The 27032-nt window shown below is 42.2% G+C and overlaps 3 protein-coding genes and 1 long non-coding RNA gene across 7 annotated transcripts; 2 read left to right on the top strand and 2 right to left on the bottom strand.

Annotated features, from left to right (window-relative positions):
* Window positions 1–1739: 1739 nt before the first annotated feature.
* On the bottom strand, window positions 1740–7562 carry apol1 (apolipoprotein L, 1). Of its 3 annotated transcripts, none has more exons than XM_029133078.3 (15): window positions 7184–7562; window positions 7007–7060; window positions 6545–6616; window positions 6331–6399; window positions 6103–6171; window positions 5841–5918; window positions 5197–5250; window positions 4892–4987; window positions 4503–4583; window positions 4356–4406; window positions 4073–4126; window positions 3919–3987; window positions 3802–3838; window positions 3642–3693; window positions 1740–3569 (listed from the first exon to the last, which is right to left on the bottom strand). In XM_029133078.3, the coding sequence occupies exons 1-15, from the start codon at window positions 7184–7186 to the stop codon at window positions 2636–2638; spliced, it is 1773 nt and encodes a 590-aa protein (XP_028988911.1). In that variant the 5' UTR covers window positions 7187–7562; the 3' UTR covers window positions 1740–2635. The 3 variants fall into 3 exon arrangements, with proteins under 3 accessions (XP_028988911.1, XP_028988910.1, XP_028988912.1); XM_029133077.3 differs by having other exon boundaries at window positions 3910–3987; window positions 7184–7560; XM_029133079.3 differs by lacking the exon at window positions 6545–6616 and having other exon boundaries at window positions 3910–3987; window positions 7184–7560.
* Window positions 7563–7773: 211 nt separating this feature from the next.
* Window positions 7774–24288, bottom strand: tep1 (telomerase-associated protein 1). Its single transcript, XM_029133070.3, has 56 exons — window positions 24106–24288; window positions 23091–23620; window positions 22801–22983; window positions 22556–22705; window positions 22283–22447; window positions 22061–22198; window positions 21835–21906; window positions 21594–21718; window positions 21204–21361; window positions 20761–20870; window positions 20011–20089; window positions 19553–19742; window positions 19199–19457; window positions 18943–19095; window positions 18731–18799; window positions 18467–18585; window positions 18234–18299; window positions 17998–18141; window positions 17636–17918; window positions 17409–17530; window positions 17192–17305; window positions 16998–17115; window positions 16701–16883; window positions 16378–16562; window positions 16157–16298; window positions 15887–16066; window positions 15657–15749; window positions 15404–15539; window positions 15135–15294; window positions 14851–14984; window positions 14689–14777; window positions 14407–14521; window positions 14214–14234; window positions 13933–14140; window positions 13732–13852; window positions 13491–13615; window positions 13307–13406; window positions 13072–13230; window positions 12757–12966; window positions 12553–12609; window positions 12333–12468; window positions 11957–12205; window positions 11717–11868; window positions 11515–11622; window positions 11302–11406; window positions 10982–11111; window positions 10811–10896; window positions 10554–10680; window positions 10181–10311; window positions 9868–9989; window positions 9620–9766; window positions 9363–9462; window positions 9164–9272; window positions 8940–9022; window positions 8667–8771; window positions 7774–8147 (listed from the first exon to the last, which is right to left on the bottom strand). Exons 2-56 carry the CDS (start codon window positions 23616–23618, stop codon window positions 8028–8030), a joined length of 7773 nt encoding a protein of 2590 aa, XP_028988903.1. The 5' UTR covers window positions 23619–23620; window positions 24106–24288; the 3' UTR covers window positions 7774–8027.
* LOC129603344 (uncharacterized) lies at window positions 11493–12250 on the top strand. The gene is made up of 2 exons (XR_008693126.1): window positions 11493–11632; window positions 11734–12250. It is a non-coding gene; the product is annotated as an uncharacterized LOC129603344 (long non-coding RNA).
* Window positions 24289–24586: 298 nt separating the features above from the next.
* On the top strand, window positions 24587–26771 carry LOC114844620 (zinc finger protein 554-like). Of its 2 annotated transcripts, none has more exons than XM_029132126.2 (2): window positions 24587–25212; window positions 25611–26771. In XM_029132126.2, the coding sequence occupies exons 1-2, from the start codon at window positions 24930–24932 to the stop codon at window positions 26489–26491; spliced, it is 1164 nt and encodes a 387-aa protein (XP_028987959.1). In that variant the 5' UTR covers window positions 24587–24929; the 3' UTR covers window positions 26492–26771. The 2 variants fall into 2 exon arrangements, with proteins under 2 accessions (XP_028987959.1, XP_028987958.1); XM_029132125.2 differs by having other exon boundaries at window positions 24761–25212; window positions 25605–26771.
* The last annotated feature ends 261 nt before the right edge of the window (window positions 26772–27032 follow it).

Genomic DNA, 27032 nt, shown 5'->3' with positions numbered 1-27032 from the left:
CTTGACCAAATACAGATGAAATATCACTTTGATGTATAAAAGTCCTTTTTGCATCGGATTACATCTAATAAACAGTTAGCACACAAGGAGTGAACAGCTGGTCCCAAGCTGTCAACTAATTCCATGGAGATGAATGGATCTCATTGAATCTTACGGCCACATCTGGGAACCGATGCGTTGACAATGCCATGTAGAAGAAAAATATGTGTAGATATTAAAACAGTCATAGCTGATACACAGACAGATGCAGGTGAACTCACATGGAATTCAGGTGTGTCTGGCTTGAAGTCAATCTGTATTTGTACGCTTCAAAGCCAAACCTTTCCCTGGTCTCATGTTTCAAACTGGAGTGAAACTGACTAATCACTTTTAGATATGTCAACAATGAGGAGTGAAACCTGCAGTCAGTGTTTTTCCACTGTGTGAAAACAGTGGTCACCACTGAAAGATGAAATATATTGTTATAGCAGAAAAACAGGAGATATGAGATTACATTCCACATACAACATAGACAACAAAGAGGCTGCTGTTTAATTTCTGATCAGGTGAACCTCAAATGAAAGATGACCTGAAAAGAACCACAGGGAGATCATTTCAATGCATTTATAAAGATTTTCAAAATTAAAAATATAAGTAATATTTATCTTATAAATATTGCCCTGCGATGGACGGCGACCTGTCCAGGGTGTACCCCGCCTCTCGCCCATAGACAGACTGGGATGGGCTCCAGCACCCCGCATGGACCAACATGGGAATAAGCGGTAGAAAATGGATGGATGGACGTAACTCTTCTTTAAAATTATATTCATATAATTATAATAATAATTATTATTCATCATATTCATATCCATAATCAGCTGTTACACATGTACTAAAAACCCTATGGCCACAAGTGGGAACAGTTGGGAATGCAGATACATGGATGTGAAGGTGCAGGTGAACTCGCCTCAGAGTCAGGTCGAGTTAGCCGGTCAGCCAGTATCTACAGGGTTCAAAGCAAAACCGGGACTGAAACTGACTCAGCACTTTTTCCAATGACACACCGATACAAAAGCATTGGGAAACCTGCAGCCAGTACTTTTCCACTGCTTGAAAATCAATGCCTGCAGCATTAGTATGAAATATGAGGTTACAGCAGACAGAGAGAGAACATTCAAACTTCACAGAAACGCACAGCCAGCACCAGAGGTGGCACATCACCTCTCCCATCATCTTCATATACATGAAGGCACCACTGCTGCATGTCCATATAAGAATAAGAATAAGAATAAGAATAAGAAAACCTTTAATAGTCCCGCAGTGGGGAAATTACTTCTCAAAACAGCAGTACATGGTGGGTTTGCTAACATCAGGCCAACATCTTACACTGGAAAGTTAGTTATAGCCAGTGTCAACAACAACGTGGCTTCGTAGAAACAAAGTGTGCATTAAATGGCATCTGACAGTGTAATACTAAAAACTGAATACTAAATAAAAAGACTTTGGTCTACTCTTCCACAGTCAAACTATTTCTCCACGTGCTAGAGGGCTCTATCACTTGTGGAGAGCATCCTCACCTGCTGAATTACTCTGTGGTCCACTGCCCTCTCTCACCCACCCATCCCCAACACAGACTGTGCACACTCCTCCTCTCAGGATGAAGGTACAGGAGTGTGAAATGCAGGACTTCCAGATTCAGCAACTCCTTCTTTGCCTCAGTCATCAGACTCTTAAATGAATAACTTTCCACAATCATAGAATCTTGTGATGCTACTAACTCATGTTTTACTGTTTTTTAGATTTTTGACCATTTTAATGCAGTTGATAAGAAATAAAACTCATGGATTAAAAAACTTTAAATGTCAGAAACGTGGGAGCAATATCCACCTGCTGCATATTAATCATGGAAATCTGAAACCAACAGTGGACTGTGCAAAGGGCAATTTGATCAAGTTTATCTTGGGTATTAACTGAGCAAACACCAACTCTTGTTGTAAGAAGTGTAGAAGACTTTTTACATTTATTACACATTCTACAGTATATGCGTTCTACGGTATAACAAATAATAAACAACATGATAATAAACTCCTACCAGGGCACAAGTTAAAACAATGCAGTATAAAGAAATCGAGCTTGACTCAACCAACGAAGGGCAGCTGTTCTGTAGACTAGTTGTCTCAGTCATGTGTTTTTCCAGTCATTTCAGACATGTATGTCATGCATGTTCAGACAAGTTTACCTCCACTACATTCATCCACTGTCATTTTGTTACTGTACCTAATACCTACCTACCTAATAGCAGCTTAAACAACAAACTTCATTACTGTCTTTAATGGATCTAATGATCTTTGGCTCATAATAATTACTGCACCTGTTTATTTAATTCATTTAAACTTTACATTTAAATACTTACAATATACAAATACTTACTTACAATAACCTTCCAGTGTAACAATGCTTGCTCAACTATCAGAGAAGCAGTTACGAGACTTCATACCTCAAAAACCTTAGTTCCTGTCAGTAGTGTAAGTTACATCAGTCTAATTTTAGGAAGTTACTTCCTTAAAACACAAGTTTTACATGTATTAAAAATATAAACTGTGGTGAGTTGGTGCTTTGTCATGATCCCATTAATTCTCTTACATTAGAGATTTGATCAAACATATGCCCGGTTCTCAATGTCCTTCTTAAAGGCTTTTTTGATGCGGTCAATTTCATCATCATCGTCTTGCCTTTCTCTGTCCAAAGCAGCTTTATCGTTTTCTCCTTCGTTTCTTGGCGAGCCGGACTGCAGCTCCATTCGTATTCCGTTCAGTTCCACCAGACCATCATGCAGCTGTGTGGCCACCTCTCTAATTTTGGCAGCAAACTCAGATTTAGCCCCTTTCTTTAGTTCCTTGGAGTCTTTGGCCACAAAGTAGATGTCCATGCCTATAAAGAGTCCGGTCAGCACTCCTGTGGCCATGCTGGCGACCTGGACGGCCCTGGCTGCCGTGCTGCCGGCCACATGGGCAATCTGCACCACGCGCATGATCTCGTTGGCATTGCTTAAGATGGCTTTTCCTGCCATGGCACCGTCCTCATACAAATTGCTGGTAATCACGGGGAAGTCCTGATTATACGCGTGTTTTTTCATCTTGATCAAGTCAAACTTGCGCAGGTTTTCAATGCCCTGCTGAATGAATTTCAGGCACTTGTTGAGGTCCAGGATCTTCTCCTGGTAGTCCTCCACGATCTTCTCCACCTTCTTGCGGTCCATAGAGTTGTTGACCTGATTGGAGATGCCAGCACCTGCGGATGTCAGGCCGCCGGCAGTAGCCACGCCAAGCCCCACTGCCGTCACTATCAGGGAGGTTCCCATGGTAAAAGGGGCCAGAGCAAGGCCTGCGATGGTGGCTATTCCCCCAATGGCGCTGGTGGAGCCCCCAGTGATTTGAGCAATCTTTGTGTTCTTGTTGAACTTGTCTAATCCATCCGCGATACCGTTGAGGTCCATGACGTGTTGCCACAGGCTTTCAGCGCGCTCTGAGAACAGCTTGTTGAAGACTCGGATGCCTTTCTGCACCTTATCAGCGGTCACAGCAAAAGCTCTAAGAGGAGCATTAAAATGCAATATTAATATCTGGATTACTCAGGGCAATTGTTAATAACATTTTTCTTACTTGGCCTCTTCTTTCTCTGTCATGTCATCGCCTTTAGGCGTGTCTTCCCACGCTGAGAAGGCAAAGATACAGCAAGTAATAACGGATGTTGCCATAGCAGGCCTTCGTTAAACTGCACAAAAGCTAAGTCAAACTACAGAATGTTTGAACGGTAACTTACACTCCACCGTGTTCCACCACTCCATGAGATCTACATCCTGAAAAACACCATGATACTTTCACTGTCTTGTGTGATTGTCATTATCAAGGTTTTTAATTTGAGACCAACCTGACTGTCTTCAGGTTTTGTTGGCTCCACGTGGAGGTCATCCAGCTGTTCAAGCAAGGACCTGCTCCCACCTTCATTCTACAACAAAAATCATATATTACTACCGGTATCAGTACCAGAGAGAGAAACACATCTCAGAATTCTTTTTGATTTTTCCATCTACCTCTGCTTTGTTGCCCGCGGGTTCAGCCTGGGCGCTGCGCTGGATTAATTTAGCCTAAAATCAACATTAAGAAGACAATAACAAAAGGTGTTTGGCAACCTACTGTACAGTACATTAGTTAAATTAGTGACCTTACGAAGCAAACACGAAAAAATGTAACTGTAATGTTAACCCACCAACATAAAGCTTTTTCTTTTTTCTACATTTAACGTCATTTGCGCCTCTATGTTGATTAACCCAGAACACTGATGGACATTATCATAGCTCACATGTTGAGTGTTACCTTGACTTGAGGCATAAAAGGATTTTGTTTCTTCGGCTTCATGACTTTTACCTAAAAAGAAAAACAACATAATTACTCTACACAGTTCTGATATTCCACAATGTTCCTTCACACGTCAAAGAGAAGCAGCATAAAATTAGACACAACCTTCTCTGTTTTTTCCTCTTTCTTCTCATCTTTGGATGAAGACTGTTCTTGTTCTTTGGCTCGTCTGTCATCAGACACAGCCTACAGCAAACACCAACAGTAAAAATGTAGAACTAGATAATGAAATCAAACCAACTACTGTACAGTATTTACATGCATGTCTAAAACCAGCGAAGGTCAGATTATCTGCATTGCATGCTACAGTACATGCTTTACATTCTCATATAATTAATAATCACAAGCTCTAAATAATATTCAGGAGATGTCACATGTCATATTTGGCATGATTCTTGGATGCTTATTTCGTGTATTTGAAAGAAAGACATTAAAAAAGACATTGAGGGACTAAATGAATCCTCACTAAACCGCAGAGATGAAGATGATCTTACCGTTTTTTTTTTCACTGTAGATTTTATCCCATCTTCTCTGGCTTCAGTAGATTCCTCATCTTTAAGATCTTTATCATCCATTTGACTCTGCATAAACTAAATAAATAGAAGAGACTCTTTGCTCTACGTGGCCAGTGCTTCGGTCAGTACCAAAAATTTACCAAACTCTTGATACATATAGAGGACCTCAACCTACAGTACTCTAGACAGCTGATGAACTGATAATCACAGCTACATATAAAACCAAACAGAGCATTTTTTTGTTCAAATGACTTTTACTGGAGGTATTTGGGTTTTATATTTACCACATCAGTGCTGCCATGGCTAGAAGAGAGCTCGCTGGGTTCAGACAAATTATCCTGAAGGAATGAACAAGCAGTTATTACTGTTGGATATTGTTGTGAAGTAAAGCAGGAGGGAGTCAGATGAGTTGTAAACATGGCTTGGGAGTTTTTTAATCACTACAACCTCCGCCTAACTACTGGAGGAAAAATTTATAGCCATTACTCATAGTTTTCATACTGTTTTTGTCTACCCACCCATTTTAATGCAGCTCTCCAATACTCTCAACCAGGGGTTTGGTGGTAACACACTGGTCAGTACTTTCTTTTCTACTGCTGATGAATGCAGGTTTAGCCCACACACCAGAACAAAAGCATCACATGCCCAAACTCTCTATTCAGTGTGTTGTTACTGCAGTGATAGACTACATGATAAAATTTAATCACAGGTTCACTTATTAATTATAATGAGTAATAAATTAATTAAAAAATAATATAAATAACAAATATAATTAATATAATAACAAATTACTTACTATTTTTTTCTTACACTTGCCTGTAAAAACTATTTAATGGATCAGACTCTGAGTGTTACTGCTGTCCAACTGCTTGTCTTTACTTACTAAGACCTTAAAAAAGAGCTCTGACAGAACAGAGACTGAACTCACATTTGCCAACTTGCTGCTGCTGCTGCTTAAGCTGTCGCTGCTGGCAGATAGTTTGGAATTCTGTGACAAGAGATTGGCCTAGTAATACAAAAACATTTTTGATTTTTAAGAGGCTTAAAAATATGTCACATCATTTTTGTGCTGCCATTTAAGATTTTCTGTTGACAGGTAACAAGGTAATTACTGAAATGTTTCAGAGAACAACAAAATTCATCACCTCAACTAAACATCTCAAGAGTTTAGAAGGAAGACAAATACAAACCTGTGGCTGATCCTCTTTGGGATGTTTGGTCGTCTTCTTAAACATCCCTTTAAGTAATCCTCCTTTGCTCTAAAATGTGGGTTACAATAGATGCCATATGGTATTTTAATATTTTCTTTCAATTTCAATACTAATTGATTAGTTAAAATTATATACATTCTAAATGAAAAAAATACAGTACAGTATAACACAAGACAAGTAGTTAAACAACTGTTTCCTGGTGTTTACCTTTGTGTCGTTGCTATCGGTCACACTTGCGTCACTTTTTGAAAGATCACTGTCTGTAGATAAACTTTCCTGTATTTGTAAAAAATAACAGATACATGTAAATGTAATTTTATTAATACATTGGTTTTACATTTATATGAAAACACACTTACTACACAAAATAAAACTTATCCATTAACCTAATAGCCTAATAGCTATAAATTAAATATATTACCTCTACATTTACAGATTTTTCTCCAGACTTAGAGGACTTCTTAAACATCCCTCTGAATAACACAGGTTTTTGCTGAATAAGATGCAAATAAAAGAAAATGCATTTGTGAAAAATGTTCACATTTATAAATGATCAACTATACAGCACCTATAGAAACATTTATTATAGCTTAATGCACGACTCTATATTCTATAGTGATAATTTCACAATATTTAAATCATGTGTATATATCATTCGTTTGAGTTTCTGACAAACAGAAGGTTGCACTGAAGAAATTACAGTAAGTAACTAAGTGACTTTAGGGAACAGAGAACCTCCGTGGAGGAAGTGAAGGGCAAGAGGGGGCTTCATCTGCCACCGCTGCCCCTTCAGATCCGCCCCTGGAAACCAAACTTCACCGTCTGTTAAAACTTGGCAACACTAACAAGAAGCTACTAGTTACTAGTAAGTCATTGTACTCACAGCTCCTCTTTCTCCATCGCACTCCAAGTCCAGGTCCAGGTTCTGGTACCGATCCTGTCAGACAGTAACGTTAACGGACACACAAAGTAGTGATTTCTGTCTGTGTCGAGCTAAAAAAAACCTACAGTACAAAGACGAGTTTGTACTCGACGCCGCAGCTTCAAACATTGAACTCACCATAACGGCTAGCGTCAGGCTAACTCCGCCCGCCCTCGTCCAATTTTCACTAGTTACCAGCTGTTAACTAGTTACCACGACGCCAGTACTGGTTACAGCCTGTTAAATACTCCGTCGGGTTCCGGCTGATCGGTTCCTGTGCTCCGGGACCGATGCGCTCAGCTGTTTTCAAACCCTGCACCGTAAAGTTTAGGATCCTCCTTGTTCTGGAAAAAAACGTCCCACGGATTCTTGTGACTGGAGAGTTTCATAATAAAGAGAACACGCCGTTCTCACGAAGTGAAACACGCGCTTTGCTTCGGGCTTTTATTTACACCTGTGTCCAGGCGAGGACGCGTCTCACCGCTACGGAGTTAAACCGGGGCCGTTAATGTCGCCAACCGGAAAAATGCTAACGAAAGGAAAGCTTGTTAAAACGTGAAAAAAAGCAACCAAACCTAATCTGAAGTTTCTTTTTCTCAAATATGAACACTTCTCTTGTGTCTCATTATATTATATAGGGGGCGGGACTAACATTAAGGATATTAAAATACTACTACTACTATTTCGTGTGCTTGCTTCAAACAAAACAGGCAACAAAAACAAGATCATACATTTTAAGCATCTTTAATCTCTGCATTCTTTATAAATACAGCTTCATATACATTTATATACTTCATATAAATGTTCAGAATCTTTTAATAGAAGATTAATTCAACTCTACAAAACTAAAACTGATAAAATTTCAACTGTTACTTTCAAACATACACATCTGCCACCAAAAGAAATAAGAAGAAGAACGTTGATGATTATCTTTGGATAGTGTAGCATTCAGGGGGTTTTCTTGAGGTTTTTCCTTGGAGGATCATTCTCTCGATGAGAGAAAATAGAGATTACCCTGGTCATCACCACAAACCAGCTCAGTGGGTTTTTCTGGGTTCACCTCCAAAACCAGGACAGGACCCCGACATAAGAACATGCCCACCTGAAGGAGGACAAAGGTGCAAACAGCCTTAATTCATGGTAATAACTTCAGAGAACCAGTGAAATAGTCTGTCAGACAGCAATAACTACAGAAACAACATGTAATACTTCATGTTGACTTTATGTATCTGTTTTCAACAAGTGGATATTTCAAAGACAATACAATAAACATAGTTTAATGACATATTTAATTTGAATTTACAGTATAAAATGTTAATAAGCACTATGATTAGCATTTAGCTGGTGTTCTCAAAATCATGACTTGAAACTATTTTATTGTATTATAGGTTTATATTAAGAACTCCTGTCTCAAAAATAACTGTGGTTGTTCATCATCATGTGGTAACAAAATGTCAAAAACATTCTAGACTCTGACCAAATGTGTAGAAATCGTTATTTGCTTTATAGGAGCTGTATGGAACAAAAATTACCAAATCCTTAGAAGGATACTTCTGGTTTTAATCTTTCTTTAACTGCTGAAAAAAACTCTATAAACAGAGTTGTTAATTCCATACTGTACCTGCTTCTTAGTGTTTCTGTCCCACAGCTTCACCGTCCTGTCGTAGGAGGCTGAGATGATGGTGCTGTCAGTGAGTTTCAGCACACTGATCTTGTCACTGTGGGCCTGAGGAAAAAGCCTCATTTTAATTGTTACGTGGATGACATACGTTTGTTTCATTGACAAAAGTTGCTAAAAGGTTGGAAGTAATAGCAAGAGTACAGTTTTCTGTACAAAAAATGAAATTGAGTGATATTACAAAATTATACAATATATTTATCAATATTAACATACAGTTTTTTTTACGCTCATTGATGAAAGCTCTGATGGCTGGTTGAACCACATGTTGCCCCTTACATCTCCACACACCACAAACTCTGAAATAACATTGGAAAACAGAAGAAAATCGTAAAATAAACAACTAGATAACTGATGAGTTCGGAAGCAGCAGGATTCTAGTCACTGTGGAAGCTTGAAGTTAGATCAGTGTGGCAGATACAGAAGCAGGTAGTTTGTACCTCTGTCCAGAGTTGCAGCTGTTATCAAGCTGCCTTTTAGCTCCTCTGTGCCCTTCAGGGTTATTGCGCTAAAAGATGGACGTATTCCTATTTGTTTGCCCAAAGCAAACTGAGGAAAGAAAAAAACAGAGGAAACAGTTTATGCAGCTGCAAAAGTAAAGTGAAGGTACCCTGCTTTGATGGGACTGGTTAAACTCACAATGAAGCCAAGGTGAATTTCTCCTTCTCCATGAGCCATCACCCACGTGCTGATGTTGTCCTTACGAATCATGTTCAAAATTTGAGTCCTATATTCCCAACTATACCATAAGACAAGTACATACTGACAATAAGAATTTATTATAAATAAGGAATTTCAATGTAATTCTGATCCAAGTAACATTCATTATGTTCTTTAAGTCAACATGGTATTATTTTCAAACAATAATGTAATGTTGTAATGTAATGTAATGTTACTCAGTGACACTGTGTTCCCAATCATCTTCAAGTTCAAGGTCTGAGACGTCAAAGATTTTTCCATTGTCGTAGGTTCCAATCAGGACAGAGCAGTAGATGAGGTGGGTCACAGGCCGTTTTACCTTGTACGTGGTTACCTTCACCAGGCTGAAACAAACAAGCTGGGTTCAGGACTGAGATACAGGAGCACATGGTGGTACTGTACGTGTGGCAGCTCAGCAGCAACATTGTGTTTGTGGGTTTTATACTTTGCGTTGCTGTGTTGTTGTCTCCAAACCAGCTTCCAAACATCGAGGCAGGTCTTTGTGTAGCCGACAGCAAACTGGTCGTCAGGCATGAAGCAGACGGTTGTGATGCCGCTGCCTGAAGCCTGACACACAAAGATACTGTGAGATTTCAGAGCATGTAGAACATACTCAAACCACACAAACCTTCTTGACAATCTCATCGATCAATGACATGAAAAATGTCATTTCTGTCTAAAGACCTATAACAAAAAACTATGAAAAAATGTTTTTTTGTTTTTTCACTTGTAATCAATGTTGTTGTGAATTTCTTCACCTGCTTGTGGCCAACCACTCTGTTGTTCCACCACAATTCCAGGAAACCAGATTCATAACCGACAAGAAGCAACCCATCTTTCTGCGAGAAGCTGAGAGCAGAGACGGCGCCTCTCTGGCCCAGATCATTCTCTGAAGAGAAGAATTCAGAATTCAAACTGACAAACTGAACAACATCACATTATAATGTATGATACAGCTGCTAACCATCACACCAACACACAGGTAACCATTGATAAGCAGCTACTTTAAATAGCAGTAGTATAGAAATCTAAACTGTATGTATTTGTAGGTGAGCTTGATCCTATTAAAAGCTGTTATATGTTTCATAAAATGTAATAATGGTCATTAAGAGGCAGAATTTAGAGAATTACTTGTTGTCCATGTCCAGTTTCTCAATGAGCCGTCTTCAGAAACAGTGAGGAATTCTGGGACTGCTTCCTTGCAAACAATTTCATTAACTGTACCGCTGTGACCCCGGAAGGTATTAAAATGCTCCACCTGTATGTAAGGTACAACACGGAAGACAAAGGGGGGGTCAAAAGAACAAAAGAACACAGAATAATAAGTGACTATGAGCTAATCCTCCCTAAATATATATCAAATGTTTAATAACAGAGGCAGAACAGACCTGAAGCGGTTTCCAAAGCTGCACCGTTCCGTCTTCAGAAGCAGTGAACACAGCCATTTCTCCTAGATTGTCTTCTTTGTCCCTGACTTAAATCCAACGTAAGAAATTAGAAAGTATGAAACTAAATGTTTTGTTAAAAATGAGAGCTGGTGGCTCACCGCTGGTGTTTACCTGTGCTTGGAAGGAGGTGGCAGTGGTGCACACGCTGCTTATGGGCACCGATGTGGCAGATCTCTATGGCTGTGTCCCACCTCCACACATGTAGAGCTCCCTCTGAACAGCCAGCCATCACATACTGGCCCTGCACACGGGAAGGACAACAGAAACTGTACCCCACAGGCTTGGAATTAAAGTAGTACTAGAAATCTAACTAGAAGGTATCTGATCACAGATTACTGGACTTTGCTTTTTGTTGAAACACTAAGTTCAAGATTTTGTACGACATACTTCTATATTTAACATTCTGTTATTCAGCGGTGTCATTTTCTCACCAGGCAGCAGACTGATGTGAGAGCGTTCCTCCAGGAGATTTCTTTAAGACGCTGTCCTGCCTGCAGGTCCCACAGACAAAGTCTCCCGTCGTTTGAGGAGCTAATCTGAAACACAAGACGGAAGCGGAGTACATTTAAAATGGTGGTTTCTAAGTGGAGGTAACTCCCAATCGCCTTATTTTAACAGTTGCGTAAAATTGAATGAAAACTTACGACACAGTCTGGAGTCCAAACACAGCCAGTGATCCAGTCTTTGTGACAGTGAGGGAGCGATTTAGAAAGAACAGGAGGAGATGAACTCACATCCCACACAAGCAGAGCCTGAAACAAGGTGCAGCAGGTGTCAGGGCTTCGAATGCATTACAGTATTCTGAATTAAGTTTCTATGTGGTGCAACTGAAAAATGAATTTCTACCTGATCTTTTCCACCAGACAGTAGCTGATCCCCATCAGGACTGAAAGCCAGACACGTGACTCCTCCACTGTGGCCCCTCAACGTCTCTTGTGGCTCCACTGAGGCGTCAAAGTGCAGATCACTCAACAGCCACAGAACAATAGTGAAGTCGTCTGAACCAAAGAGAAACGGACAGATTCAACTTACGAGAAGTTAAATGACTACAAACCCATCAGGATGTTTTGACTCAGCAGCAGGTACCTGAAGCTGTAGCCAGGTAGGTGGAGTTTTGAGCCAGTGCCAGGATGGACCCTCGTTGGACACCAAACGTCCCCAGCATTTTTAAGCCCCCCAACAGTCCCTCGTCTCCTTCTTTTTTACTCCAGACACTCAGATGTTTGTCGCTTCCTCCACAGACCAGCAGGTCAGGTCTAGTCTGTTCTGCATCCAGGACCCACAGCAGACACAGTACGGACACATGAAGGTCACCAGACTGCCACATCTTCTCACCTACAGTAGGAGAAAAATAAAAACTGTTATGGTCTGTTTCTTTAATTGGTGAAGATTGAGTGAAATCACTTACTGTAATAAATTAAATGTGTGACTGATCTGTTTTATTAACTTCACATATACACACCTAACTCGAGACTGAAGACTCTGATGCCGTTTCCATGATATCCCACAACTGCATAGTCTCCATTTGCAGCCACACTAAGTGCAGCGGGCTCAGGGATTACACACCTCTGTTTCTTCTGTGGAGGCTCCTGCTCAAGCTAATAAAAAAATCAAAAACATCCTTGATCCAAAACCTCTGGTAAATAAAAACATAAATGCTTAATGACAAATGAGGTGCTTACATTTACACTTTTTAGTGTAATAACGGAACGTCCGAGGCCTCCTGACCACAGCTGAAGCTGTTCACAAGACACAAACAAACACTAATTAAAGCTAAAGCTAGTGATTTCAAAATAAGAGCTCATGCGTTAGACGTTAGTTGGGTGATGCAGCGTGCTGCTGCTGTTGTTACTATAATCCAGTGTTTGCAGGCAGTCATTTCTCACCATGTGATCAGATCCAGCACTGAGGAGCATGGCTCCTCCATCCAGGAAGCTGAGGGACTGTATCGTTCCGCAATGAGCCTGGAAACATCCCACACAGGTGGCGGTGGGCACTGACCACACCCTGACCTCCCCAGACACCGAGCCAGAGCAAAGCATGGAGGAGGAGGAGAAGCAGAGGCTGCGCACCGGGCGCTGGTGACCAGACAGGGGCTGAGGGAACAGACACAACAGAAGCCGTCACCGTCAGACAGACCCACAACTTCACTGTCAAATAAACTCTCTCCATTGCTCTCATTACTGATCCCTGTAACTCACTGGTAGAGTTTTATTCTGGAGCCAGTTCCACACTGTCACGTTTCCATCCCAGCAGCCAGCAGCCAGCAGGTGACCCTCAGGGTCAAAGGTTACACAGTTCAATGGGCTGGAGCAGGACAGCGCAGCTACCTCATTTCCAGGTTTGGCCGAGGACCAAACCTGGAGAGCAGAAACCCATTTATACAGTAAGTAAAGGATGGAGCCACCGAGTTAAACCAGTTTGTTTGAGACTGACTTTCAGCTTGAAATCAAGGGAAACTGTTGCAAAGTGCTTGTGGTCTGCGGTGACATCACTTCCAGTTATTATGTTAGTGTGGCCTTCGATGAGGGCAGTCCTATAATGAGAGGGAACAGCTGTCATTTTAGAGACTTTGCTTTAGCTGAGGAAATCCAACAATGTGTGTGACTGGTGTTTTGACCTGACGCTGGTCCCAACGTCCCAGATCTCTATCCGTCCATCAAAGGAGGTGGTAGCAAGATGTCCGTCCATGAGAAAGACACAGCTTGAGATGCCGTCACAGCTGCTCTCCAGCGATTTCACTTCCTGATCACAACCAGAAGAAATCACATAGCTAAAAGCTGTATTAGGCAATCACACAATTTCTTCTATCTAACTAGATGGAAAACTAAAACCTCAAATCCTGAAGGTCACGTTCTTACCTGTCTTGTCTGTGTGTTGATGAAATGCAGCGTTCCTTGTCCAGTACCAACCACCATCAGCTTTTTATCCAAGCTCATTTGCAAACAGTTTGGTTCAGAGCAGAACGTTGACACGAGTTCACTGTGGAAAAAAACACAGCCGGCATTCATTTCCATTCAAAATGTAAAAAAACGGACACAAACCGTGTTTAAGTCAGTTACCTGGCCTCCTGAAGAGACTGAGTGCCATTGTTCAGCCACTCAGTGACTCTGACGCCTCCTTTTCCCACCAGGCCCTGTGCCCAGCTGTGAGCAGAGGTGTCTGGAAGCTCATTGAGCGCCTGCTGAATGAAGAGAGCCGGCCACGAGGCGAGCAGATGGGCGTGACGCCGCAGGAAACCCTGACAGTCCTTCACACGGTCCTGAGCGTCTGTATGAGCAAAGAGGGAGTCAGAAGAAGGCATTCCAGCACATTTGTAGGTAAAATCGTTCAAGGCACTTACCCGAGAGTGTAGACTTCATGTCTGTGGGAAATGTCACAGTTCACAGAAAGCACAGGAAATCAGATTAAATACAAAGATTACTATAGATTTACAATCTGTTATTAAAGGGAAATTATTATTGCATCTACTGTCTACAATTTAAACATTTAAAAGGTCTTACTGCATGAGTTGTACATTTATTACTTGTTCTCACCAAACAAGCTGTAGGTCTCCAGGAGCTGGTGCAGGAGGCCATGACGCACGCTAGCGTACAAGAAAAAGTAACTGGAGAGCAGAGAATGAAGCGCCTCCAGCTGGTCGCTGTGAATCTGAGTGAGAGCATAGTTTGTAGTTTAACTCCTTGGTATAAAAAACCTATATATGACCATCACCTTTAGCCAGTGGATAAATGAACAGTCATTGTTTGTTGTACGGTATAAAGTGTCCTGTTCATTTACTGTCCCACTGTAATAGGTGGTGATGGACGATGACTAACCAGGCTGGAAGGCAGATGTAACACAGAGTTGACCTCACAGTGCAGGAAGGTATCTGTTCCCTGAGGGTCGGCCGCAGCCCACAGATGAGCTGTAACGACAAAATGAATGCAATCACTAGAGCTAATCTTTTGCATATTGAAGGTAAACTCTCTGTACGTTACCTGCTAGTATGAGGTGAGCTCTGGTTCTGTCGCTTTCCGCTGGGAGAAGAAAGTCCTCAAAGGCCCGTTTTACCTCTGGGTTAGTTAAAACCAGCAGGTCATCTGTGTTGTGGCAATGGGATGGACCAACCAAACTGCAGGAGAACAAATACAGTACGTTGCATCTCTGTAACAATGGACTCTGGCAAGATGTAAATCATCTCAACTCATCCATTGAGCAAAGTAACTGTGTAATTGCATGAATGTGATCAGAATGCTTCTTTTCCCTTTACACTCATTCACACCTTTGTAAGCGCTGCACTAAACGGGTGAAGGTTGCCATGGGAACGCGTCCTCCAGGCTTCCTGGACAGGTTCAGCACTTCCTGCCATGAAAGCTGTGCATCCCGGGAGGACAGCTCATTGCATGTGTTTAGTACAGAGTACAAGTCTCTCTCCCTCAGGCCTGTGGATCAGAAAACAAACTCCTGAGCAAACAGATACGATTCAGAAATAACTGAACAAACAATCTGCTAGTACAAGCCAGATTTAGCAATAAATAATGACAGTCTTACCTGTAGGGCTGACTGTGAGCGCTGCCAGGGCCCAGCGGAGTCCTGACATGTGTCTGTACTCCAAGCACAGTCTGTCCAGGCTGTGTTTCACCAGCTCTCTGACAGACTGAGGCAAGTCCTGGAGACTCTCCTTCAGCTGAGCAATAAGACAATGCTAAGTATCAGCACAGTGGCCTAACATTTTGAGAAATCACTTCCCAATTAAATAGAAGTATCGAAAACGGGTATGATATAATCTGATTGGATATCTGACCCTGTCAAATGAAGCAAAGCTCCTCAGGTCTTCACAGGCCAAGTGCAGGTAGAGAGGACTCACGGCTCCACTCTTCATTACCAGCGTCTGGAGCTGGACAAACACAAGAAGGTTTTAAAGAAGAAAGAAAGGGGAAATGTAAAAAGTACAAATAGAAAAAACAGGAATTCATTCAGGACAAACTACACGTTAACAACGGAAACCAAAAGTGCAACACATTTCAGAAGAACCTGGTTGTTGAATGCAGAGTCACTGAGTTTCTTCCCAAAGGTGTCCAGTCCTTTCTGAACGATTTCCTTGCGGTCGGTCACGGCGAGTTGTCCCAGGGTGAACAGAACGGAGCTTTTCCTCTTTGCCAGGCTTTGTAACAGAGCCGATTTAGTTTGGATGCTCAGGACCAAACACACGCCCTGATGAAAGAGAGGACGAGTGTCACACAAGCAGAAAAGCACTAAGTCTTTTCATATCCCTTTACACTTCCACCTATGGGACCACTGCACCTGTGGAAGCTGCTCTGGGATCCACTCAGAACTGACTTGACGTCGACCGTCTTGAACTAAATCCACTCCATCAACCAGCAGCACCAGAGGCCTGGTCTTCTTCACATCTCTCAATGTAGAGTGAAACTCTGAGAGTAAATCTCTATGATGAGACAATGATTTTTAGTGCATTGATTATATGAGATACCAACGAGTCTTAGCGCCTTTTAAAATGTAATCACTTGTAAGAGTGGGGAAGAGGTTCCGTCTCACTATCCTTCATCTTCCTAAGCCACTGAATGAGGCAGCGAAGAAGGTTCTCCACAGAGCGAGCTGATTGGCTGGCAGCTGTAGAGTAGGCGATGACATCACAGACCAGCTTTGTCTTGGACTTGACTCCAGTCCTGAGAGCGTCTGCAAGAGCTGCCTGTGTGGACGCACATAAATACATGCAGCATGAAATAATTCCTACTGGATGTTATTTGATCTCCTCCTTCCCAAGGCTTATGCTCAAAAAGCCCAAGATTTAAATTTGATTTTTGACTCTTCTATGATGAGTGTGTACCATGAAGACGGTTTTGCCCTCTCCGGGTCCTCCCTCCACCACCACCACCCCTCCTTTGCTCTGGGCCTGCTCCACCATGTCCACAGCACCAGACAGCAGCTTCGTCCTGCCCAAGAAGCGTCTCTGCAGCGCCTCCTGGTGGACGTCCTGCTCAGTGATGTCTGACACTAACTCGTCCTCGTCCTGCAGATGAGGAATGTTACTGTAATCCAGCTCAACACCAGTTATGGACTGACAGAAAACACCTGGGGTTGCAAATGTAAGCGATAAAGCAGCGTTTGATTAATTGTGACCAACCTCTACAAACTGCTCCCTCACAGCCTTCCAGAGATCCTCCAGCACAGCTCTGCCAAAGTTCTCCAGGTTCTTCAGATATGGCTTGGCTTCCACAACACCCCCCCACTCACATGTATAGCTGAGACAAAGCACATTATAAAGAATTATAAGTTCAGTTTGCAGACCCAGGTTAGCTGCTAAAGGCTTAGACCCACTCTTCAGTGACTTTGACGTCGCTGGCCCGAATCCAACTTTTCAAAGACGCCATCTTTGCCTCAGCCTCCATTGATTCAGGAGCAAAGTCTGATCTCCACGAAACTGGAACAGATCTGAGAACAGCAACGCAAACAACATCTAAATACCTTTTATTTGCAGCCTTGAAAATAAATATTAGTAACAAATCCCTGTGATGTGTGGATGTGGACAACATACTCGGTGATGCTTGGATCTCTGAAATAGCAGAACATTCGTCTGTGGGCTGTGTCGGGGTAAAGAGCCTGAAACTGACGGAGCTCCATCTCAGTGATCGACAGACCGGGTGGAGCGGACGCCAGCTGCACACAGAGAACTGAGTTACAAACGGTTTCAATGGGAATAAAGAGGTTACACACGACGTATACACTGATAATTAGGCTGTTTTTGATGATAGCTCTTCTCACCCAGCTGTACTGAGGCAGGGCAGGCCTGGCCGGCACCAGGCCGTACCGCTCTCCCAGGATTCCCACCATCATCTGGCTGCGACACACCTCCGACAGACACAGCTCTGCGGCCCGAGACGACTCCTCCTCCGTCACTCCCCAACGCAGCTCCACCTCCTGCAGGTGGAGGCAGTGGGGAGCCGCACGGCGCCGCAGCTCTGGGAAGACGCTGCGCACCAGCATGTCCCGCTCAGCGTGCATGTCCCTGAAGGTGGAGCTGATGAACACGCGCACACCTCGCCACCTGAGAACACGGAGAAGCTGGTGATGCAGCTGGAAAACTGATCCCATAGTTTTTCACTTATGCATCAGTTAAAATGTACCTTAACTTTGGGCTGGTTGGTATTGAGGCCATGCAGCTTCTTGTCTGAGGGTCTTTAGCGCCCTCTGGTGGTGGGATCTTGTACACTTTGTCCAAATGCTCCACGTGGTCCAGCAGCCTGGAAGATCCTCGCTCTGCCACGAACCTGATCACATGATGAAGAGTTAAAACTAGGAAAAATATCAATGATGTCTTAGTCTGAACGTCGCTTTTTAATTAAAAAGACCAGACATTCACCTCAGTATTTGTTCACTGAAGCCTGTCAGCATTACAGTGTTCCTGTCAGTGGGACATTCTTCATCACTGTAACAAGACAATACAACAGTTAATCAGCTTTAAAGAGCAACAAACCAAATGAAAGCTACAGTAATAATGTAGCTATAAATACTATAAAACTTCTAATTTACTATAGAGAGAAATCAACCACCAGATCAGACCACCAACTACTGTGAACCATCATGTAGTATTACCTTCCTGACATGTTGAGTTTCACAAGAAGCGCTTTGCTGTTTTTTGCCTTTGCAGCGTTAATGAGCCAGTCAAGCTCAGTATTGACAAAGTAGTCAGTCAGCAAAATTATGTTGTCAACCTGAAATACAAAAGCAAGCTGTGCTGATATCTGTTGCAGGGTTCTGTTTCCAACGCTGAAACAGCCACATAAATGAGCAGTTAAGGCGTGCGCACATGCACACGCACACACGCACACGCACGCACGCACACACGCACGCACGCACCTTGTTTTCTTTTTCAAATATCCTATGAAGGCTCCTGCTCTCATCTCGGCCTGACACTTCAATTAGTGCCTGGAAAAAAAGAAGCATTGTATAAAAGTAAAACAAGAAAAGCCAGTCTATTAAACATCAGTGTGTTACTGACAGGGTGGTACTGATTTCCCTTCTGACATTTCAACTATTACAGTGAGTATTAGAGACACAAACAATCAGACCTTTATTTCTTTCTTGACACTTCGGACATTTTCTAACAGCACATCAGACTTCAGCTTAACTTCGTCAGCGACCATCCATTGGGTTATGTAGAGCTGACTGTCCTCGGCACTGCTGGCGATCATCAGAGACAGCAAAATGCCAATTTCAATATTCTACAAGGAAAGAGGTGTTAATTTATATTTAAAAGGTTCATTCAAAACCTCCATTTGCCATGTGTGCTTGTTTTAGGGCCAAGAAGAAGAAACTGGCCCTTACAGAGGCAGAAAGCTCGTCCTCCCTCTCTTCCATCATCCTCCTACGCTTCTTTTTTTTCACTTCCTCGTCCTCCTCGTCATCTTCCTCTGAGTCTGGCGGAAGGCAGAAATCTTGCTTGCTGGCGCTTGGCATCTGAGCGTTGAGCAGGATAACCGTTCGTCCGGGAAGAGGAGGGATGTTGTAGCGACAGGAGATCTGAACGGCCGTCTCCAAAGCTTTGCAGTAACGGTCCAGCAGCTCCATAGTGTACAGGCGCTGACTGGAGGCAGACACAAAAGCAGTTACATTCAGTCACTGAATAGAATAAGCAGATTATCGCATATTATTTCCATCCACCCCGTCAGATCCCCGTACTTGGCCTTCAGGAGCTGAGCCTTTTTCATTTGATACAGTCGACATATGTACGGCACCCCCAGCGTCACCCGAATCCTCTTCCTGGGGCTGCTCTCCCATTCCTCACGAAAGCGCCTGCTCTTGGGAATCTTCTTCAGGATCCCCTTCAGGATTTCTTTAGCAGGAGGAACCGCCTGAACGGATTCAGAGGCTAAAAGGAACAAAATACGATAAGTAAGTAAGTACAAAGGAGCAATATTTAACACAGGTTATATGAAGCAGTCATGAATTACTTTAATAACAGTTGTGGAAACATTTTAGAATTCCTGCAAATTTTGTGCCAAGGACATGAGATGCTTTATTAACCTTACCTTAACATAACATGACACAGAAGACGGACGGCTTAAATCCACAGAAGTTCTTACAGATGCTTGCAAGAAACAACCCTGAAACCTCAGAAATCTCTGCGTGTTTCTCACCTAAATCTCGAAGCTGCATCATGACCTTGAAGGCAGCGAGGAACCTGAAGGGAAACTGTCGGCTCTGAATAACTGCTTTCTGTAAGATCATCAAAACCAGGCGACCGAACAGTTAGCCACAAAGACACACACAAGCATCACTCATTTGCTGCTATCAGTGTTCCAGGGCAGCAGATCAGATCTGAAGTGTTTGTAGTGGAACTCATTCTTTGAAACGTTGTAATTTTATATAAAATATTAAATATGCACGAGATGGGACGAGTGTGGTGGGATAAAGTAAACCATGGACGTTGAGGACTGACATTGAGCCTCATGCTCCCACTATCTTAAAATCCAAAGGCTGCATATTGTATATTTAGGCTGTTGTGTGTCTTTTCAGAGGCCAGGCCTCCTCCCTTCGTCTCTCCTCTTCCCTTTTCTACCTCCCACAAACAGTCTCACTGTGTGTTCTCTGTCTGCTGAGCATTACTTGTACACTCTTGGCAGCTCTGTGGCTGCAAGTCCTTCCTGTTTTTCTAGATTTGTGCCCGTTGAGCCAAAGTTTGTTTTTTACTATGCATCTAATCTCCCGTCTGTCTTGTTTCCATCTGCCTCAATAATGTACAACAACAGTGAACTCCCATGTGAGCCGAAGTGTGAACTGTGCTTCTATTACTGTGAAACATATTGATTTTGTAACATTGTTAATCTCTCTCATTTATAACTATGCGGTTCTGATTATAGTTATTTGTAGCATATAAACACTCTCACCTTACTGGTGAGTCTGCTGAGGATCTTCTGGTGATGAGCCTCACTGATGCCGGTGGTGATCATGTTCCTCAGGTTCCTCAGCATGGCCATGAAAGGAAGGGAGTTGTTGTCTGCACGCAGGCACGCGATTCACAAGAGTCTGAGACGGACATGCTAATGTTCGTGTGTACCTTCTATACATACATAAACTTGTTTCAGGTGAAGTGAACTCTGCATGCATTATTTTATGAAGTGGAAGAGGTCATTGACCTTGAGCCACTATCAAACAATGGCAGTTCTATGTGGTAAAATAATTGCAGCTCTGGCCAAACTGTGTCAGCAGTGAATGCAGCTTTCATTTGGTTAGTCAAATATAAGGAAATGTAGAGTAGACAAATTAATGTGAAAACGGGGTTCAACCACATTTAAAATACATCCTGACACTTTGTATTTTGTCCTCAGACCTATGAGCTTCTCCCAGGTGGCAGCTTTGTTGCCCTCCAGACTGAGCAGCCGTTCCCATGTGACTGGCTCTTCAAGCTTCATCCTCTGCCCAGCTCTCTCCCTGTCCCACTCTCCCTTCATTCCACTGTGGATGAACGTCTTCGCATCGGCAGGATACCTGGGAGGAACACAAACAAAACACATGTTAAAAAGGAAGCAGGATGAAGCTAAAGCTGCTGTGGTCCAGTCATAAAGCTACTTCCCTTCTGAGGTCACATGTTAAACCAAATATACACAAAGCTCTAATATAATAGGCATGAATGACTTCTTATTATAAAGTACATTACATTTCAATAATATGTCAATAATTACAACTTCTGTGTGAAAAGTGCTATTTCTGTGTATCTCACTTCTTTCCTAGAATAGCCATGACATGTTGAGCCGGTTCTTTAATGTGGAGTAGCTTGATCATCTTCTTCATGCTGAAATCACGTTGCTTTTTATCAACCACTACTTTCTTATCTTCTAGGTGCATCTGTAAACAAACACAAATTACAGATTCCAGTGCGTAAAAACACGCTACTACCTCCACATCAGAAACATTCAAAAGTCCTATGTTTTCAATAAATAAAGAAAAAAATAGGGACTTACAAACTTCTTCAGAACTTGGACATCTGCTCTGACCAAGTTTGCCCAATGGTTGAGCTGCTGATCACTTGGCATCTGAAAATAAAACACAATTTATTAAGAGACATATTGAACCATTATACTTCTAAATGTGACTAAGACATAAAAGATTAAAAAACAGAAGTTAAATACATTTTTTAAAGTGATGGAACGTAATAAGCAACATATTTCAAGGTACATTTGTCTGTACCTTGCTCTTGCGCCGGTTGCGGTTGTGTTTGCAGCGGTGTTTGCGTGTGTTGTACTTGGCCAGCTGATACTCTGTGAACTGCTTGAACTTGTCAGCCATCGCCTTCTTCAGGCAAGTTGGCAGGACATTACTGAAGCACTGGAAAGAGACAAGCAGAACGTACTGTAGACAGAACTAATGCACCCACACTCCACCATCAGCAGAGATACAGCCAAAACTTACTGTGCTGTAGATTCTGACTACTTCCAGCCAATCAGACGGCAGCTGCACGGCAGCACAGTAGTACCTGCGCACATGAGGCCTAGTGGTGGGTTGATGAGCAGCCAAAGCCAATAGGAAGTTAGCTGTAATACGGATGTTCAGCTCCTGTCGAGTGTAAACTGCCACCTGGATTCAAAGGAATGTACAGGATAACTCTATAATAATACAATGTACATTCAGTACAAGATCCTTGAGTTACATCATCCTCAGATGTCTACAGATGTTCTGACACACCTTGAGAAGAAACTGAGGGTCAGACACTGAAATGTGCTTTCCCAGTTCTTTAATCCTGGTCCAAACACTTTTGTCCGAGTCCCAGTCCTTCTGTCCTGGAGCCGTGTTCTTATTGACCAGGGAGCAGCACACTGCATTCAGCAGGAGATACTTAAGAGCAACCACAAAACAGTAGTTGAGTTAAAGTCACCCTAAATTAAACTGAACTTCAATACACAAAAGCTCTCGTACAATCAATGAACAACCTTTTTATCCTTAAGCTCCTCTTCAACATTTTCCTTTGCTTTCTCCACCTCAGCAAACTCTTGTCTAATAATGATCCTTTCTTCTAGGTCTTGGTCGTCCAACACTGTTTCCACCACAGGTAATTCTGTAGCTGGGTCAGCGTTGTCCTCCTCTTCAGGTCTAACATCCTGTTCCTCAGAATCCTGCAGTAGAAGAACTGACATTAGAATAATAATACGGCCAAATGGAAAGTATCAACTATAATGTACACTGAGCAAGTAAAAAAAATAGAAGAGAGTATTTCATCTACCACATGTGTTTCTTCCCAGCAGGACTGCATCACTTCAGGCTTTATTTCCTCTCTGTACTCTCTGTATCCTCCATCATCCATCTTCTGTCCATCCGCACCATGATGAGGGAATGAAGGAGGTTTAATGAAGTGACTATGCAGAGCGGTGCTGGTCAGGTGTGTGGAGCTCAGTAAGTCTTTGGGGACAGAGGAGGTCAAGGGAAATGAGAGATAAGTAGAATCACTACTCAGAAGCTTGTTCTGGGTGCTGAGGAGGGGAGAGCTGAGGGAAGAAGACAACAAAGAGCTGGAGAGAAGGGAGGATGAGGTGGAGGTCAGGCTGGAGGTCTGGACAGAGGAGCAGGAGGGAGACTGCGCTGCAAACTGTACAAGTGGAGAGCAGGGCTGAGAGAGCGACATGGAGCTCTGAACCAAAAGCTTATTCTCCAGATTTGGAGGAGAGTAGTTGGAGAACAAGTTTGTCCCACATTTCGCCAGCTGCTGCTCGCCCTGGCTCATGTTTGCTTGCAGCAAAGCCGGCGCCTTCATATCTGTGAAAACACAGGAATTTAAAAGGTCAGAGATCACCATAAGATTCATGTCTTCTTATAATCAGATACCTACAGTGCATAGTCCACGAGAACACACTACTGGGATAAGCGCTTGAACAGCTTTTTTTCATCTGTTTGAACAGGCATTTTAAGGCTGTGTACAAGGGTGTGTTCATCAATTGAAAGGGACAAAGTCCAGCACGGACTGAATGAATCATACATGCACTAATAGCTACAACTGCCAAACAATCTGAAACATGAATGTCAACTTATCGACTTAATTAGTTAATTGCTTAGCGTAAGTGTTAATATGTTCCTGAGTGAAAAGACTTAAAATCATACAATATAATATGCTTCCCAGCAGCATGCCTTTGAGTTGACTCAACAGTTTAAATAGGTGTGGTGGTTGCTGCTTTCAGACATGCACATTTAGCTACAGAATCATCAGACACACACACACACACACACACACACACACAATTCACCTGAAAATCCTCAACGTAACTCGGCAGCAAATGCTTCTAAACGCAGAGTTACTAGTTCTTCATCAAGTCTTGTAAATCTACTGTGCTAGCGCTATTGTTCGTTTACAGTAAATGTCCTCATAGAACAGCTGCTTGGGCTCGCGTCAGACTGGAGAGATTTGATTGGCCAATGCTGTGTGTGCTTTAACCGTAATGTCTGATAAATGGGTGCCTTTAAAATGTCGAAGTGACAAATGCTCCCCTTGATTTTTCGACCCACATCAACCACGGCAAAACATTAAAAATATAAATATATATTATATATAGTATATTCCAACAACAATTATGCTATTTTTTTACACCAACTATTTTATTAATTTGTAAGTAAAATACATATTAGAAGTATTTAAACGGTTACCTAGCTGGATTGTTCCAACGGTTATTTCTTAGACATATTCACAGTCTTTAACAGTCTTTAAGCTACCATTTTGTTAAACTACGTTAACGTGTATCTCCTGCAAACAACTGGACAGATATCTCTTACATATATATTTTGGGTTATGTTGTACAACAATGTCTTAAAATAAATATAAAATCCAAGACTTAAACGTTAGCTGTACTCGAACTGCTGAGATTTATGTCCCAATGCGGTCGCCGTAGATTCACCATCACGTGACAACAAACACTTCCTGTTGTTATCACACTTCCATGTTTTTGTCCTCAAAGAGCAACTGTAGTGTAAATAAACTACAGAGACAGATTTGTAACTGCTGTGTGAATTGTCCCCACACACGTAGTTGGAATAATATCTGATTAAAGCAGTAGACGTGCTGCGCTGGGGCAACATGGCCAACACTGTGGCTTTCCAGAGCAAATTATCTTCGATCATGGAGATGCTAGCTAAAGCTGCTGTAGTAGAAATTAGTAAACTATGGGAGGACGGCTTCGCTCTCATCCAGGTCGAGCTCCGCCGGAAAGAGTATGAAATTGATGCCCTGAACAGGAAGCTAAAGTTGATGGAGAAGGAGCGTCTAACGACCCAGTCCCAAGCGCAGACTATTAATGTGTCCTCCTCATCATCTTCTATTAGGGAGCAGCAGAACCGGCTTCTGCCATTTACCGGCGCTGGTAAGCATGAGCATCACCAGACAATAAGACTGACACCTCACCCTTTATTAAACATTTCTAAGCTATATATATAATGTACCAGCTTGGTTCCAGCCAGTGTAATGTCGCGTGTTTTTATCTAGGCTTGGGCACAGCTTTTGTCTACAAAATATGTATATTTATGATGAAGCTTTGCAACTGTGAATTACAGTTGTTGCAGCTGTACCCGGAAGCTGTGCACAGAAATTAACATAACATAATAATAAACATTTTCTCTTTCATCAAGTTGGTGTCTTTGAAAATTAGATTAATTAGTTTAGGTAGTTACTACCTAAATTGCTGGAACCACAGTCACAAAGCAAAATTGAATAAACGCCTGGTTAAACAAAGGTCATAATGCACCTGCTCTCTAGTTTCAGGGCCTGGAATAGATTCAGCCCAGACAGTGTGTTCTGGACAGAGCAATAGAGAAAAGACGGACAACTCAGCAAATACCACACCGCCACCCCCTGCTCAGACAGAGGAGAAGGAGGGTGAGCAGCTCAAGTCTGACAACTGTGAAACTGATATTGGAGATGATGAAGACTTTATAGTTAAGCTAGAGGATGAAGATGATGTCCAGATTGTGGAGTCTAAATACACTGGAGCAGGACAGGATGAGATGGAGCTGAATCACCAGCCTACTGAGGCGGTAGAGGAATCCCAGCAGAGGTTATCGGTTTTAGTTGGAGACAATGACAATGTCGACGACTCCGATTGCTTCTTTGAACCAAAGCAGTTGTCACAAAATCTGGACTCAGAAATCCTGTTCATTCAAAACGCCTTGGATATTTTTGATAATTCAGGGGAAACTGCATATTCGGACAGGTTCACGAGGGATAATGAAGAAGGTGGATCAAGTAAATCAAGGGCTCCAGTAACATTTAGCCAAACTCAACCCAGAAAATCTACAGAGGCAATAAATCGTCCAGAAAGAGGAGTGTCCCTCAGATTCCTGTCTGAGACACAACCACAAAGTAAAAGCATGTTGACTTTTAACGCAGACAACAGATACTTTCTGTTAAATGACCCAGAGGTGCATAAAACTATAGAGAGTCGCCACATTAGGGAGAAATGGTTCATCTGCCGGTTCTGTGGGAAAAGCTTTGATCGCGTCAGCCATCTGGAGATTCACCAGCGAATTCACACAGGGGAGAAACCATACACATGCAACACATGTGGCAAATGTTTTTCTCAGAGAAGTAACCTTCGCACACACCAGAGGACTCACAAAGAAGCTCTATCCCAAAATTCAGTGTGATTGAATTGCTTGAGGAATGTGAGAAAGCTAGATGCTGTATATCTGTTGCATTTATGTCCACCTGAACTAGCAAAGTATCCTATTTTATTACTGCACATTAATGTAGCCGACCAACTTTACTGTACCCCATTTTATGATTAATACTATTTACAGACATTTTACTTCTAACTTGGACTTATCTTGGATTTTAAGAACTACAGTTATTTCTACTAAATATTACTATGAAAAATAAATCCAGCCAGTTAAAAGATTCCTAAAAATGCAGCAACCCCATATCTAAGAATTGTAAGAATTGATTTTAAAAACATTACAGTTAAGGACAAATAGTTGACAATGTGAATCAAAAAACATTGAAGAGCAACCCCCTGTATGTATGATGACTGTGTATTCATTATTTTCTCATTTATTGTCAATTTTCATTAACAATGATGGAAATAGAGCAAGATGGAGCAGCTATCAGAACCGTCACAACAATGCATTCCCTTTAAATTTATATGTGCAATTCTGACTTAAAGTTAATTTCATTCAACCAGCAAGAGAA

This window comes from Betta splendens, chromosome 17 (assembly GCF_900634795.4).
Source record: "Betta splendens chromosome 17, fBetSpl5.4, whole genome shotgun sequence".
In the NCBI taxonomy this organism is placed as follows: domain Eukaryota; kingdom Metazoa; phylum Chordata; class Actinopteri; order Anabantiformes; family Osphronemidae; genus Betta; species Betta splendens.
This window is presented reverse-complemented; position numbering and strand designations above follow the sequence as displayed.

Coding starts and splice junctions, on each gene's coding strand:
- LOC114844620 (XM_029132125.2), top strand. CDS start 24,930: ATGGCCAACACTGTGGCTTTCCAGAGCAAATTATCTTCGATCATGGAG. Junction 25,213..25,604: donor TCTGCCATTTACCGGCGCTG/GTAAGCATGAGC, acceptor CCTGCTCTCTAG/TTTCAGGGCCTGGAATAGAT.
- apol1 (XM_029133077.3), bottom strand. Junction 5,919..6,102: donor CCAAAGAGGATCAGCCACAG/GTTTGTATTTGT, acceptor TTGTATTACTAG/GCCAATCTCTTGTCACAGAA. Junction 4,584..4,891: donor CTACAGTGAAAAAAAAAACG/GTAAGATCATCT, acceptor TGTTTGCTGTAG/GCTGTGTCTGATGACAGACG.
- tep1 (XM_029133070.3), bottom strand. CDS start 23,618: ATGAAGGCGCCGGCTTTGCTGCAAGCAAACATGAGCCAGGGCGAGCAG. Junction 18,142..18,233: donor TTCAGTGAACAAATACTGAG/GTGAATGTCTGG, acceptor TCATGTGATCAG/GTTCGTGGCAGAGCGAGGAT. Junction 17,531..17,635: donor CCCTGCCTCAGTACAGCTGG/GTGAGAAGAGCT, acceptor CTCTGTGTGCAG/CTGGCGTCCGCTCCACCCGG.